This window comes from Populus euphratica, unplaced genomic scaffold, assembly GCF_000495115.2.
Source record: "Populus euphratica unplaced genomic scaffold, PopEup_1.0 scaffold739.1, whole genome shotgun sequence".
Classification (NCBI taxonomy): domain Eukaryota; kingdom Viridiplantae; phylum Streptophyta; class Magnoliopsida; order Malpighiales; family Salicaceae; genus Populus; species Populus euphratica.
Window position 1 is genome coordinate 102,321 of NW_011500610.1, and position 15,758 is coordinate 118,078.

A 15,758-nucleotide genomic window follows, 5' to 3' on the forward strand; every position below is an offset into this window, starting at 1 on the left:
ATTTCATATCAATAGATTTGTTTTTGAATATTTAATTTAATTACCTTTTTTTATTCAATAAAACATACCACTAATAAAAAAAAATATTTTTTTCTTAAAATAAAAAGATACATGAATAAGAATAAAGAATTTAGAATGGAAAATTAATTTTTTTGTACAAAATTTAAATTATTTTCTTTCTTATGAATGCCCATTTTAATTTTCATACAATTAAATAAAGCCTCATGACATGAATTCAAATATTTGCATGTACATATCTTTTGCTATTCTTAACATGTTTCAAGATTATGATATTCTTAAAATATTAAAATTATTTTGTTTCTAATTTCACAATACGTCGATGAGAGTGAAAACAAAAGCAAAAGTCAAGCTTTTGCTATTCTTAACATGTTTCAAGATTACGGTCACCATTTTAGATTTAATGCTTTCAATTATACTAACATGAACAAACACGAGATATACATGTATGTATGTATTAATGTATGTATATACATGTATGTATGTATGTATAATTCCTATAGGAGAAAGACCACTGTGCCCTCTCTCACGAGCTGATGTCAATAGTTAATTTTTTTCATGATAAGTGCGAGAATGGAGAGGGGAAAGAGAAAAGGAAAGAAAGCAAAGAAGGGTGATAGAGCCACGCCTTGGCTGCGTTGCTGTCACGCGTTAAAGAATTTGTTTGTTAAATATTTAATATTAAAGAATAATTCAAGAAGGAGTCTCTCATTTATATATATATAAAAAAAAGGCCCAAAGACAATTTAACCCAAAGACTTGAACTAATTTATTACAGTAACTGTTAGCTCGTTCTAATGCCGCAAAAGAAAACGAAACAACAACGGCGAAAGAAACTCAAACCGACTATCTCTGTCTGTGTCTCGACCCAAAACTCTAGCCAAAAACTAGCAAGTTAATTATGGCAAACACAAAGCAGCTCTTAATCTTATCCTTTCTAGCAGTAGTTATACTTGTTCTTTCAACTCTTGTCCAATCCTCAAATGCTTCTTCTTCTTCACATGATCGTGTTTTATTAGCAAGACAGAGAAACGCAGCCCGTTTTCAGATCCCGAGTTGCAGTGAGATGGTATCAAGATCTCAGTGCAGCCATAACCCAAATTGCAAGTGGTGTAAGAGTGAGGTTCTTGATGATATGTGCTTTAGTAAGGCTGAGGCTTGGAGGTTGCCTCAACAGGTCTTTCTTTGCAATTGATTCATTCATTCTCTTCTTCTTGTTGTCTTATGATTGATTTCTAATATGGGTTTCTTTGTATTTCCTCCATGTTGCCCGTATTATTAGTTTTTGATCTTGTTGATTGATTAGCTTTGCAATGGTGAACATATGGGAAATGAATCGAGTGAGCTTTAGTTTTTCTTCTTCTTCTTATGTTTTATGATTTATTGCGATTTTTAAGGAATCCTTTGGATTTGTTGGAAACTAATACCATTCTATTTTTGTTCTACTCCTTAAATTTTAGTTACACAAGTATTTTCTTCTTCATTCGGCTGCTTATGCTAAAAATGGGTAGGAAAAGGTAAGCAATTCATTACTGGGTTTTGAGGTTTAGGGATGATGTAGCAGTTTGATTTCTTTATATTTAAGGAGAGGGCCTGTGGGTTCGTCGTCATTTTCACATCTTTAAGAACCTGCTAGACTCTGTCTAAATTCTTTGGCTCTTAAGAAACTCCTTTAAAATGTTCATAACCAAGCAAATTGCTCAACGGAGTCATTGACGAGAAATGTCATCCCGATTAAAATAGGAAATGTTGGAGGGTATTGTTAACTTTGATTAGCAACCCTATAATGATATTTCTTTTTCTCTCAGTTGTAAACTGGGAAGGCAAGTGGGTTTATGCTTGAGGACAGAATTTCTTTAGTAACTTTATGTTTGATTTCCTAGGTTTGAGCATTAGGTTTTCAAATGGGCAAGTGGGTTTATGCTGCATGCATCTGTTATTTCTTAGTTCTGTCAAGTTTAAGATCCAAGGAGACTTTTGAGGATTAGGGAGGTGGTGTAACCTGGTGAAGGGGAAATGGAAATCTGGTACACTTTGAATGTGATGAGCAGTCTGCTTTTGAATAGGAATGAAGCTTTGCAGTTCCAAGATCAGTGCTTTTGTAGTTAATGGAACACAGAGGGAAGCATTAGCAATCTTGTCCAATATCTTATCCGGTGAATAGATAGCTTTGCTTGAAGAGCCTAGCTTTGAAGTTCTTTATGAATTGGCTCATCCTGAGTGATTGGAACCTTATTAGCACAGCTGGAGTGGGGAATTACAAATTCTAGAAGTCTTTAAGGGATAACAAATTCAAGAAGTCTTTAACGGATAAGAATCATGCAGTTGGGGGCATCTAGTTAGTACATTTAAGGTTTATATAACCAGTTTTGACAAGAGAACTATGAACTACATTTCTAAGAAGGGTCATAGTAATTGACTGGTAGAGCCACAGAACAAGAAAAATTAACCAATGCACAAAAAACAAAAAACAATGCCACAGAACAAGAAAAATTAACCAATGCGCAGGTCACATGGAAAAACTGGGTCCGGTTAAAAAGATTATTTGATCTTCTTGTTCTCTTCTTCTCCCGGTAATGGTGTTTCTGGTTATGCTACGGCGATTATGTGAGAAGTAATTCTCGTTTTGAGCTATTTTTTTTTCACAAAAAACAAAAAAATTTCTGTTGAATGAATTCCAGGTACCACTTTTAGGATAACATGGCGTCCAGTGTGCTATTAAGTTTCAAATTGCTGCAAACAGCTATGATCTAGAGCAAGTTCTGTTTTATCAGATGACTGATTTATAATTTGTTTTTCAAGTGTATCTTATTCTGATGTCTAGTCACTGTGATCAAGAAGCAAAGTTGCTTCAGGACAGTCCTGGTCGAGATGCCCATGCTGAACAACAGAGTTCTGGCAAGCCTCGACCATGCAGTTTGCTATTCCACAACATTTTGGAAGGAGGAAAGAGTAAAGAATACTTCCCTCGCTAGGTTTTATGTACGTGCTTGCCCGGTGAAAAAGTGAGACATTGCTAGGAATGTTAGTGATGGTTGTACATCCAATCGAGTTGTTATTTCTGCTACTGTATTTCTCAATTCACTTTACCAAAATTAGATGAAGCTTGACCCCCTCCCCTGTGGGGCAAGTCTTTTTTTTTTTTTTTCAATATTAAAAAAATATTCAAATGATAATAATTTAAATAAATCTAATTAACTTAACTACCTCGTTATCTTGATAATCCTAAAGAAGGGATGAAAAAAAAATAAGAAGCTCAAAATCCAAGGATGGAATTTAAAAATAATAATAATAAAAAGTTAAATTAGATTAATTTTTGAAACTAGTAACTTTAATTATAATATTAAGGTAATTATATAGAAGATCAAAAACAAATCTTGAACAAAATTTGAACAAAATTTTTAACCTTAAAAAATTAAAAAAGAAAATATCAAAACAATGAGAATTAAATCTATTATAAAAACTAATGAAAGAAAATATTAAGGGATTTTATCAAAAAATAAAAAAAATAACGATAAAGAAGAACAATCAAAAGAATAAAAAATAAAATTAGATAAAAAAAGTAAATAAAATAAAATGTTGAGGGATAAAATAGAAAGATAAAACAAATAAAAAAAAGATAAAAAAAGAAATTACAAAAATGAGAAGTAAATCAAGAAAAAAAAAGAAACAAAAGAAAATGTTGAGGGGAAAAATTAAAAGAAAAAAACCTAAGAAAAAAATAAAAAAGTAACAATTAAGAGAATGAGTATCGTATTTAATATGAAAACAAAATAATATCAAATGGAAGAGGATGAAAATCTAGAAAAAAATCTAAAACATAGAAAAACCAACAAAAAAAAGATCATAACTGAATTTTTCCCTATTAGTTTTTTATTAAAATAATAAAATTTTTACTTTTTAATTAAATAAAAAATTAAGCGAATAGCTAGGAGAAAATCATGTCAACACTCATTGATTTTTTTCTTTTGCTATTATTTTTTTATTAAAATAATATTATTTTTACTTCTTGTATAATAAAAAAAATCTGATAGATCTTTTTAACCCTAATTATTTGATCCAACCCATGACTTGGGACATAAAAGGAGTCGACTCATGCAGTGGATTTTAAAAGTATGATAAAAAATAAACACTAAATATTATATAAAAATTCAATGAAATTATATAATAAGGGATAAAATTGAAAATAAAAACTATTCAAAAGAAGAACTTAAAATAAAAAGAACTGTAATCATAAAAATAAAGATTAAATATATATATATATATATAAATTAAAATTAAATGATTAAAGATCAGATTGAAAAATAAAATCTAATAAAAAAGATTAAAAGCAAAATAATTAAGAATTAAAAAATAAGGATTAAATTTGATAAAAAAAATATAAAAAATAAAATTAAAAAATAAATAAATTTGATTTAATATAATTAAATGATTAAATACTATTTAGACGAGCACACATTTAAAATGGAGGAGAGAAAAATATCAGTGGAGGTCCTCTATATCATGAAAGCTAAGATGTGCTGATCCATGATGTAGAAGATCTTGGGATGCTTCAGAAACCGCAGCAGAAAGCTATCAATAGCTACTGGGAGGTGCCACGTAAAAAACACGAGCGTGTGTATTTTTAAATTATAAAAAGAGTGAATATCCTTCATCTCATATAATAATTCCAAGAATTTCTAGATTTAAAAACCTAAAACGCCCCTGAACCTTAAGTAAAGAAAAGCTGACCCTAGAAGCTATGCAATAATTGCAGTGTACAAGAAGTGAAAATGCCAAAACACCATAGATTTAAGAACCAGTCAGGTGACAGCCCCGGTGCAAGACCCAAATTTTATCGGATTGATTAGCTTAAATTTTATTTTTAAAAAAAATTAAAATAATGTTATTTTAATAAAAAAATTAATAAATTTATAATTGATTTTTAATCAAATCTTGTCGGGTCAATCAGGTTATGGGGTCAACCAGTCATGGGGTCAACCTGCTAGCTTACCCCGAGTTTTTTCTTTTCTCATTTTTTTTTCAACCCGGTCCAATTCTAGTTTTGGATCGGCCAGGTCCAGGTCAACCCTTCAAACCAGGCTGGAATTCAAAACTCTGCAAAACACCACTCAAATGTTAGCTACGCCATTACCATGCATCCAAAGAACCTTTAGGCCTACCCATCAGCCACCATCACCATCTCTAATTCCTCACCTTGATGCAGTCCTCAATGCAGGTCATCCATCCTGACTGCACTTTTACAGGACTCACATTCATGCACTTGGGAGTTTTGCACGGTTTAGACAGTTGCTAATCCGATTTCTTTCCTCAAGTAATTGAGAGATAAACGCAAAATCATAGCAGGTCAAGGCGTAATTAGTGAAGCATAAATCAAGATTTGAAATTGTTAGGAGGACCTTTTGAAATGAAATTTCCTTGTAATAGATTGACCTTTCACTAGTCAAACAAATAATCAATGATGAAGAACTGAATTACAAGTGAATTAATACAAGTAATTAAGCTACAAGTTGCTTTTCTCGATTGGGATTGAACAATTTTGTGTTCAACGCAACTAATTTCATGAAAAGAAACCTATGATAGAGAGAGAGAGAGAGAGAGAGAGAGAGAGAGAGAGAGAGAGAGAGAGAGAGAGAGAGAGAGAGAGAGAGAGAGAGAGAGAGAGAGAGAGAGAGAGAGAGAGAGAGAGAGAGAGAGAGAGAGAGAGAGAGAGAGAGAGAGAGAGAGAGAGAGAGAGAGAGAGAGAGAGAGAGCAACGGAAGCAGAGTGAGAAAACAAATTAGACTTCCACCTGTACGGAGTCTCCTTCGCCACCAACATACTCCTTCACAGCATCCCTCATATCCTCAAAACAATCACACCTGTCAAAGAAAGTAGCCAGCTTCCCCAACTCTAAATCGCCAAGATCATCAAGAAAGGGCTTCACTGGAATTGCATTTTCAGGCTGATAAATGTAGCAACTAGGATTATCATCAACAATTACCACTCTCTTCAAGTCCCTCCCCATTTCAGACAAGTCCTTGACAAATTTCCCATCAACTTGCTTGCATGAATCCCGATAAAGCCGGTGCGAAATCACCCCCTTTGGATCAATCCTATCAAGAACCAGCGTAGCGTATTCCTTTAACCCGGCGGTGAACACCACGACCTCGTATTTAGTCCCCAAAGCCTCCAAGAAACAACCGTTGTCAGTACGAGTTCAGCCCCTCTTTCATTTTATTTATTAAAAAGAATAAATTCAAAATTAATATTTTAAAATATGGTAAATTTATCAATACCCAGTTCACATTCTTTTTTCTTTAAAAAAAATTTAAGAAAAGCCATAGCTAGCACATTTAAATACAAACTTGTTTTTTCGCTTTTAGTAATTGAAATATATATGTATATGAAAGATTGTATGTTTTCTTGGTACAAATAATTCATATACCTAAGTTCCACCAAATTGGTGGAAAGACTAAATAATAAATAAAATTAAAAAAATATGAATTATGACTTTGTCTCTATCTTATCTACTTTTCTTTTCGTCAATCTATTTAAAAAAAAATTAAACAAAAAGAAATCGAAAAGGAACACGAAATTGGTGGAAGGACTAAATCATAAATAAAATTAAAAAATATGAATTAGATACATAATTTTTTAGATATGAAGATTAATTAATTATTTTTCTTAAGCTATGGGGGTTAAACTATACTTTACTCAAATTATGACTTTTAAACAATTTTTTGATAATAGAAGCGACAAGAACTATTTAAACTACCATAAGAGAACCACTTTACATCATCAATTATAACCAGCTCATAAAACATGTTTAATAATGTTAGGATACTAGCATGCAAATCCGATAAGACAAAAGATAAGGAATAAGATAAAATGAAAAATGACACACAAGAATTTACGTGGTTCACCCAATTTGACTACGTCCATGAGCAAATATAGAAGGATTTCATAAGTAATGTGAGAATACAACTTCTCTCTAAAAATAGAAGAACAACAAAAATCTCTCTATTATTAGGAGAAAACACCTCACTTATTATCTCACAAATACCTTATAATTTTGTGGGATCACTCTCTCCTCACCCTCTTTTCTTTCTCTCTTGTGGTGTGTCTATAATGCTTGGATGCATTGCCTATTTATAGGCAAACATCCATGCAAAAGACAAGTGCAAGGTAGGTGACACCAAATTTATACCTAACATTATTGACAAATTGATGTCTAGCATTGTTGACAAATTAGGGTGGTTTCACAAATAATATTAAAAGCTTTCATTTGGATGATTGAATATTTAAATGGCATAAGATCCCAAAAAAAAAAAACAAATCTTTTATTGATGCAAGAAATATTATACTATTTGCCTTCGATTATTCATAGAATTAAGTATAAATTCATTGTAAGCTGTTTTCTTGCTAAAGCTCATCAAAATTAAGCTTTCCAGTTTAATATTAAACTATTGTTTTGAAAATATATTTACATATGATTTTCTATTTTAAATTGATAGTCCATGATTAATAAGTTTGTGACAGCTGGACTCTGGGAGCATTTTATATATCAAATTAGCAATTTTTTTAAAGTTACAAGATTTAATTTTATTCACTAGGCGACGATATATTATTTATTGGTTATGCTTTCGCCGTCTCATGTGATCAAAAAGTCATCGAAAAATCAGATAAAACTCTTTGAACATAGAGCCTGCTTGAAAAAAACTTAAGAAGCAACCCCCTTCAAGCCTCATTTAACCCATATCTAACCTAAAAAAACCTTTAATTTCTCAAAAGATTGAAAATTCATCTTGGTTAAAACAATGGAGTCCTGATTTATTTTTTTAGTAAGATAAAAAACCCAAAACACTTTAATAAAATTTATTTTATTTAATAAAATTTATTGACATAAAGAACCCTAAACCCAAAACACTTTAATAAAATTTATTGACATCAAGAACCCTTTTTTTTTTTTTGGAATATAGTCAACAAACCACTTTTTCTCGACCCCTCTTTTTCCAATACTCTCTTCCTTATCTTTTAAGCTTAGAGGTTGAAATGTGAGCAAAGTTAAGTTTTGGGTTCAAAAATAAAAAATGAAAAAGAAAAAAACTTTAAGGACCAAAATTTTGAAAAACACACCTCATGAATATATTAAAAAAATGCATTTTTTTTAGAGTTAAATTCATTTAAGTTTTTTAGTGATAAAATTGGATATTATCTTGTCAAATTAAGCATATTTGTTTTTAACAGAGAACCCCACAACAAGCTAATTGAAAATATTTTAAACTCTAATAGCTATTATAAGCTAATAAAAAGGTAATTTTAAGAATACAATTTTGAAAATTAATTACTCTTGATATATTGGTCCTAAAATTAATATAACGACTCTAACTTATATAAATAATTGATTATCTGAAAATTAACTCTGATCACCTTTGTGTTGGTCTAATTATACATGATCTAGGAGCATTTCTATTTTAGCCTATTTTCTGTTGGATTGGGATTGAATTGCCTTCAAATTTTAATAAAATCACAAAGGAGGACGATTAGAAGTGGTCAAAGGGCAATTCTTAAGCGGGGAATTTTTATTTTTATTATTTTTTTGTTTAGGGACCTCTTGTGTCAGATCAAGAAATTCCTTAATACATGGTTGTTGGTGGTTGGGGAGAGGAAGAGGGATGACTGTACGGTGGCTATGCACAGTTGATGTGGAGGATACGGAAGTTGACTTGGATGAGAATTCAGAAAGATGGTCGGCTGCGGCTGCAGGGTTTGGGTTGATTTGGGTCAACAAAATCCCCCCATTTGTGGCTTAAGTCGACAGAGAAGGAAGATCCCATGGTTGTTAACTCCCCTTTTAATTTGTGGTTTGTTGATATCCTTACAAAACTCCTTTCTGTGTTGATTCAAAGTAGCTTTGTTTTTGTTTTTGTTTTTTTTGGTATTTTGTATTTTGATCTTATTAAATTCATGCTTTCACGTTTGATTTGAGTTTTTTATAGAGTTTGAAGCCCCCATTTCAATAAAATAAAAAAGAGTGACAAAGAGCATAGGAGGAGAAGATTATTAATTATTTTGTGACCCTATCTAGAGTGCTATGAACATTCAATGGCGTTCAATATATATTTATATTTTAAATTTATGAAACAACACAGACAAACTGCAGAACAGAGTAAACTATGTATAAAGAGAAACTTACTGCAATAAAGTAATTCTTATACTGAAAATTAGGTCTCAACAATCGAAGCTCAAATTTACTTTGTTATGATTCACTTAAATACTTTACAGAAATACATTAACTGATGACACCTGATGCATGAGTCACAAACACTAGTAGAGACCAAAAAAGAAAAGAAAGTACAAAAAGCTGATGAGGAAAACAGATATAGCACTCCACAGCCAAAAAGCAAGTGTCACAACTCACAAGAGTCTTCACTTGCCACTAGCATTAAAGATTTCTAGCAGTCAATCCTTCTTTAAGCATGCTAGCAAGCAAGAGTAAACTATATGTTTTGTTTCAATGCTGAAAGTGGGAAACCTGCATATTGATGTGGAAATAAAAAATTATTTTTAGATTAATATGAGTATTAGTTAGCTTACATAAATCTTAATTAATCATATAAGATTAACGATAATATAAGTTTTTATTAATTTTTAAGTTTATAAAACTCGAATTAATAATTTTTAAAAAAATAAATTTAAAAACTGATTAATTGAATTACACCGGGATTATAAATAAAAGATTACAGTAGAACCGAGTGAAGGCCATTGTCAACAACATGAGCAGGTAGTATTACTGGGAGTGGTAAAATTTCCACTGATCGATCATAAAAACATCGACGACATGATCGAGATTCCAATAATAACATGGTCCAGCAATCAGCGGGCGATTAGTAATGGGGCATTAATGATATGAACAGGTGCTGATTAGGATATATATGAGAGCAACCATGAGTTCAAGATTGAGCAAGCTTAGGAACAAGTAATTATAATATATATGTAGTGGGATTTCTTTTCTTCATGTCAATGGAGGGGGAGAAAAGGAGAGTAGTGGGAGGTTGGATCTTTGCATACGCGTTTTACATGGTTTGCTGGCTCGTTTAATCTGTTCAGTTTCTACTATTGCAGCATGCTGCTGTGGCCATGGTGTTTTCTTCTAGTTTTTCCTGTAATTTGGAAAATGTCCTAGTTTCCGGGAGGAACAGACAAATGGCAATGCACAAAAGCATGAAAGAATCTAAATTGGGTGACTCTGAAGAACGCAGGGAGTGGAAAATAGTGGCAAAGTGCCACGCCTTGGTGAAATCATCCTCCATTGTCACTGATCAGGTACTTTTCGGGTTTTTTTCCTATCAGTTGAAGCACTTTTTAGTTTCCAGCAAGTTTTTTTAAAATAATATTTCATATGAATAATCTTAACCAAATCCATAACAAAATCAATGCAACATTAATAATAAAAAACCCCTTTGAGAGATTTATGTAGATTTTGTTTTCAATGGCATAAAGTAATTATAATATTTTTATAAAAGATAGAAAGACCAAAAAACCTGGATTTAAAGTCATTATATATTTTTATTCTAAGATTAAAGTACTAATGCAAAATAAAAAAAAAAACAAATCTAACCTCATACAATATATTAAAAATAATTATGTTATGATAAAAAAGATCATATTGTCCCCATTGCCTATTTTACAATGAATAGTATTTAGAGTTTTACTACACAACAACTTCTTTTCATAGGAGAATTATTTATTTATTTAATTAATTGGTTAGTTTTTTTCTCTTTTTTTTTTGTTTTTGTTTTTAGTTAACTATCTTTTAAGGCTGTGTTTTGTATGTTGGACAAAGAAGAACTCATATATAGAATATTTGGAAACACGATGTAAACAGTGTTTAAAAAAAATTATTTTTTGTATATTTTAAATTGTTTTGATGTGCTGATTTTAAAAATATTTTTTTAAAAATAAAAAATTATTTTAATACATTTCAGTATAAAAAATACTTTTGAAAAACAACTACAACCACACTCCCATCATCCCGTGTAATTGTTTTGTAAAGTTGTTTGTTGTATTTTTAAATAGATAAAAATCAATTTTTTTTTCATGTGAAGCTTGTTCTAATAAATAAATACTTGTTCCACTAAGAGGAGTAGAACAAACTTGTCTAATTCTCTACATAAATATTATTATTTATGAAATGATTATACTACCCTTCATATAAAATCAAAAATTTTAAAAGAATCAAATTGAGATTCAATTAATAGGTTTTAATTGGCTTATAAGTCAACTTAAGTTTTTTTTAGGTTAGTCCTTTCTCTTTTATTAAACCCAAACCTTTGTTATTGACCTATCAATTTGACTAATGAGTGGTGACCCGATTGAAGAATTGACCAAGAATAAGATTCGGGTCACGATTCTAAAAGATTAGCCCATGTTTTCTTAAGTCAATACAAGTATAAAAGTTATTATTATCATATTTTTAAAACTTAACTTAAGAATTGACCCAAGATAAGATCTGGGTCATGACAGATTTACTATTGACTCGAATCAATATAAGAATAAAAATAGTTATTATTATAGTTTAAAACTTGACTTGAGAGTTGAGTTATAACAAGGCTTTGGTCATAGGTGGTGGGGTTAACCCGTGTTGAGCTGAGTCAACATAAGAATAAAAATAATTATTATCATAATTTAAAAACACGACTTGGGGTCGACCTAGAGCAAGCCTGGGTTAAAATATGAGGGGGTTAACCTGGTTTTTTATGCAATTTTAAGGTTAAAAAAACATCTATATAGAATACAAAACTTCTCTCATCAAATGATATATGCATAGTATTTTACAATTATAATAATATTGATAATGAAGTAATGATAATAATTGTTATAATACAAAGTTGTAATAATGATTATGGAGGTAACAAGGTGACGATATAACTATATCAATTAATTCTGGTGAGATGATAGATGTTGCTGTGATGGTGGTGGTCGAAATTTGAAGAAGTCATATGATGATGCCGGAGACTTTTTAAGTGTTGGTAATTTTTTAAAAGCTTTTATCCATTTTTAACTTTGATTTTGTACTTCTCCTCTTGAAAAAAAGAAGAAAAAAGAAGCAATCCTACCGCTAAATCAGACAAATTTCTCAGAGATTATTGGGTTGATCTGTCTTCCAAATTAATTTATTAAACTCACAACTTAATTTCAAATCAAGTTTATTCTCTATCCATATTGTAAAAGCTTTTTTAATGGCAAAACTCGTTTAGAGTAGTCAAATTGTAGATTAGTTTTTTTAAATAATGTAAATATTTTTTTATATGCAGAAAAAAAGAGAGAGTTGACAATCCATTTGTATTATTTAATATAAATTCTTGTAATTTTTCTGTTGAAAAAAAGTTTAATTGAAAAAGGAATGATCCTATATTTTAATATTTGTTTTTTATATATATATGTATAGATACATGAAAATGACTTTTCTTTGATAAAAAAATCACAGAAGAAAAGCTAAAAAAATAGCTCTCTCTCTCTCTCTCTCTCTAATGTTGAAGGTGCCCTTGGACCTTGTAATGATCATGATGTTCCTTCATGCCTTCTCTGTATTTCCGGTGGGTTGTTGAAGGAGCTTTCAATGCGAAGGTCGCATTTTTCAACGTCATATACACCTCCAAATAAAATTGATGTACAGTGATCTGGAGCTAAATAATCCTACAAGTAGAGCATAAAGGGCCGCAATTACGTTAAAAAAGAGTTGTCATGGTCAATCCTTTTCTTTTCTTTTTTCTTATATAAAACATCGTAATGAAAACTGGAGTTAACAATTGTTTTCTCCCCCTTGCTTCTGTGTCTTTTTAAGCCTCTGTAACTAAGAAATTTCTAGTAGCTTGAACTTGCTATATAGACTCCATAGGAGAAGAACAAAGGTACTACAAAGACAATATCTTGGCGCATATTTGTCACTTCTTGCATCTCTTTCTTGTTCTTATCTTTCCTCCCTTTTCATTCTTAGCTGTCTTTCTAGTGGTAAGTATTCGTGGTAATGGATGAGATCAACGAGACTAATGGCAATGGAAACCATGAAGGAGTTGTTTTGGATATTAAAGATAATTATCCTTCATCTAGCTCCATCAAGGAAGTCTCTGTCTTGAATTTCTCTGTGCCTTTCATGCAAAAGGTGCTGTAACATCTATCTTCTTTCTGTGCCTGTGTTTTCTCCTTGCCATATGATCAAGCCCTGAACCAGAATGTTTTCCCTTTTCTTTAATACCCATATTTCCTACTATTATTTGATTTTCAAGATTACACACCAATTGCATACCCTCAGTTTGCTTCCTCTTAATTAATTTACTCTACATCAGGAATAAGGAATCAAGGTGTTCTTGGCATACATTTCCGTCCAGAAAGATCATCATCATGTCTTGGAATTTATCAGACAAATGGTTTTTCCTTCTTTTTTATTTGAGATTGATGTTGATGAGCTAATTAACGTGTGCAGTTGCTAGCTGAGATAGCCGGAACATACTTCTTGATATTTGCCGGTTGCTCGTCGGTGGCCGTGAATTTGAACTTCGACAAGGTTGTGACACTTCCAGGGATATCATTAACTTGGGGGCTAGCTGTGATGGTCTTGGTTTACTCTGTTGGTCATATCTCTGGTGCCCATTTCAACCCTGCTGTCACCCTTGCCTTTGCCACTTGCAAGAGATTTCCATGGAAACAGGTAAAACCATTGTATCTACCTCGTTGAAATTAGGTACACTACACAAAACAAACCTAGAGGTGTCAGAAATCTTGACGTTAACAATGGTTTTCTCTCTTTATTTTCCCTTAAAAAAAAAAAAACCACTTGCTGTTTTGGCAATTGTCGCTACCAAGAACGAGAACCGTACCAAAAGGTCCGGTTTGTCTCAATATCCAAGTTTTGTCACAAATTGATTACTGGGTTGTTGAGCTGTTGATTACTACTAAGAAATGATTATTAACTCGGTTTAATGAATCATAACCATCCTCTCAATAAAAAAATGTTACATTACCCGGTTTTTCAAGCTCGTTGAGCCATTATTTTGTTTTCTTAAGGTTCCGGCTTACGTAGCATGTCAAGTCATCGGATCAACTCTAGCAGCCGGAACAATCCGATTACTTTTTCAGGGCGATCAAGATCACTTCACAGGAACATTGCCAGCGGGATCCAATCTGCAATCCTTTGTTGTCGAGTTTATAATCACATTCTACCTCATGTTCATCATTTCCGGCGTCGCCACTGATAACAGAGCTGTAAGTTCCTATTCTCATCCCAATCGTTGATTCTTAATTCAGGTCATACAAAGCAACAACCGTATGATTGAGAAAATAGTTCGCACCCGAACCTCTGGTATTCTATTATATGATTAATCAAGTTGCATTGTGTGTCTCACGACATTTAAATTATATGCTACCGTTTGTGCTGACAGTGATTTGGAATAATTTTTTCGTGTCATTCCCCTTTTTGTTTCGTTGTTCATGCAGATTGGCGAACTAGCTGGACTTGCTGTAGGTTCAACCGTGCTGCTTAATGTGATGTTTGCAGGGTATTAATCTAATCCATTTATCTCTATCAGGAACAATTCACAGGATTAATTGTCAATGTTGCCTAAATCATATCATGGTGATGAAATAGATGACTTAATGCAGCTGAATATTCAACAAGAACATAATATTTTATACTGGCACTTGTCGTGACCGATTAGACAAAAAATATACTACGGAGGAAGCGTGATTTCATATCCTTGCTAAATCCAAAATCCCCATTTGTGGCTTCGACTAGAGAGGATTTTCAAATATTCTCGTCAACTGTTTTACAGGCCAATTTCAGGAGCGTCAATGAATCCTGCAAGAAGCTTGGGACCTGCAATTGTGTCCCATCAATACAAGGGCCTATGGATTTACATCGTGTCGCCCATCCTTGGAGCTCAGGCCGGCGCATGGGTGTATAATTTGATGAGGTACACCGATAAACCTCTGCGGGAGATCACCAAGAGTGCGTCGTTCCTGAATGGCAAAGAAAGATCTTGAGACCGAGACTGTGGAATTTGATGTCTTTTTTCCTTTATTTTATATGGCTACCCTGTTTTCCAAGTGATGGCATGTAACTCAAAACCTTAAACAAAGGGAATTCCTTTTTTTTTTTTGTTTTAATTAAGCTTAATGAGAAGGAAAAAGTTTCATTAATTTTGTCTCTTCTTTCTTTGTCGTCTGTGAATGGATCCAATCTTCCAAGCCTGGCTTGCATTAATCATGTCACAAAATGTAGAGGGTAATTTCTCCAAATTTAGTCACCATCTATAGAAATCCAGGATGCAATTATGTACCCAATTTCCATTTCTTTTGAGAATTTGCATTCCATTTTCTTTTTTAAAAAAGAAAAAAAAACAAAAATTGTCATGGATCAAATTTTGTGTTAAGATTTTACATTCATAAAAGTTTTGAGAGGGTCCGATTGGTGTTCTAGATTTTGCTTTCATGTGACCGGCAGTGAAAGTAACGTTTGATCAATATTTGTTTATTGAATTTTAAAAAATTAGCATGATTATACTCAATATCCTAAAAAACTATAAAAATTATAAGTTTACTCCCATTTTTTATTTAAGGTTAAAAAATAATGAAGTTAAAATATAATAAAAATAATATCTGAATAAAAACTTTTAAATTTTTTTTAAAACTTAACTTAACTGATTAAATTTTGAATTTATTCTGTTAGTTTAAATTCTCTCATGATAATTAAAAATTTA

At 31.8% G+C, this 15,758-nt stretch overlaps 2 protein-coding genes and 1 long non-coding RNA gene across 3 annotated transcripts; 2 read left to right on the top strand and 1 right to left on the bottom strand.

Annotated features, from left to right (window-relative positions):
* Window positions 1-763: 763 nt before the first annotated feature.
* Window positions 764-3,122, top strand: LOC105115662 (uncharacterized). The gene is made up of 2 exons (XR_840375.1): window positions 764-1,195; window positions 2,843-3,122. It is a non-coding gene; the product is annotated as an uncharacterized LOC105115662 (long non-coding RNA).
* Window positions 3,123-5,395: 2,273 nt separating this feature from the next.
* On the bottom strand, window positions 5,396-6,214 carry LOC105115664 (probable C-terminal domain small phosphatase; the record flags this gene model as incomplete). Its single annotated transcript, XM_011012619.1, has 2 exons — window positions 5,396-5,617; window positions 5,773-6,214. A coding segment is annotated over one exon (417 nt), but the record flags the coding sequence as incomplete, so codon positions are not given.
* A 6,523-nt stretch (window positions 6,215-12,737) lies between these two features.
* Window positions 12,738-15,198, top strand: LOC105115663 (aquaporin NIP1-2-like). The gene is made up of 5 exons (XM_011012618.1): window positions 12,738-13,165; window positions 13,487-13,711; window positions 14,068-14,265; window positions 14,497-14,558; window positions 14,832-15,198. Exons 1-5 carry the CDS (start codon window positions 13,031-13,033, stop codon window positions 15,040-15,042), a joined length of 831 nt encoding a protein of 276 aa, XP_011010920.1. The 5' UTR covers window positions 12,738-13,030; the 3' UTR covers window positions 15,043-15,198.
* Window positions 15,199-15,758: the final 560 nt, after the last annotated feature.

Bases quoted from the DNA above. Each gene is read 5' to 3' on its own strand.
- LOC105115663 (XM_011012618.1), top strand. From the start codon at position 13,031: ATGGATGAGATCAACGAGACTAATGGCAATGGAAACCATGAAGGAGTT. The intron at 13,166-13,486 runs GTGCTGTAACAT...TAACGTGTGCAG, and splicing joins CTGTGCCTTTCATGCAAAAG to TTGCTAGCTGAGATAGCCGG. The intron at 14,266-14,496 runs GTAAGTTCCTAT...TTGTTCATGCAG, and splicing joins TCGCCACTGATAACAGAGCT to ATTGGCGAACTAGCTGGACT.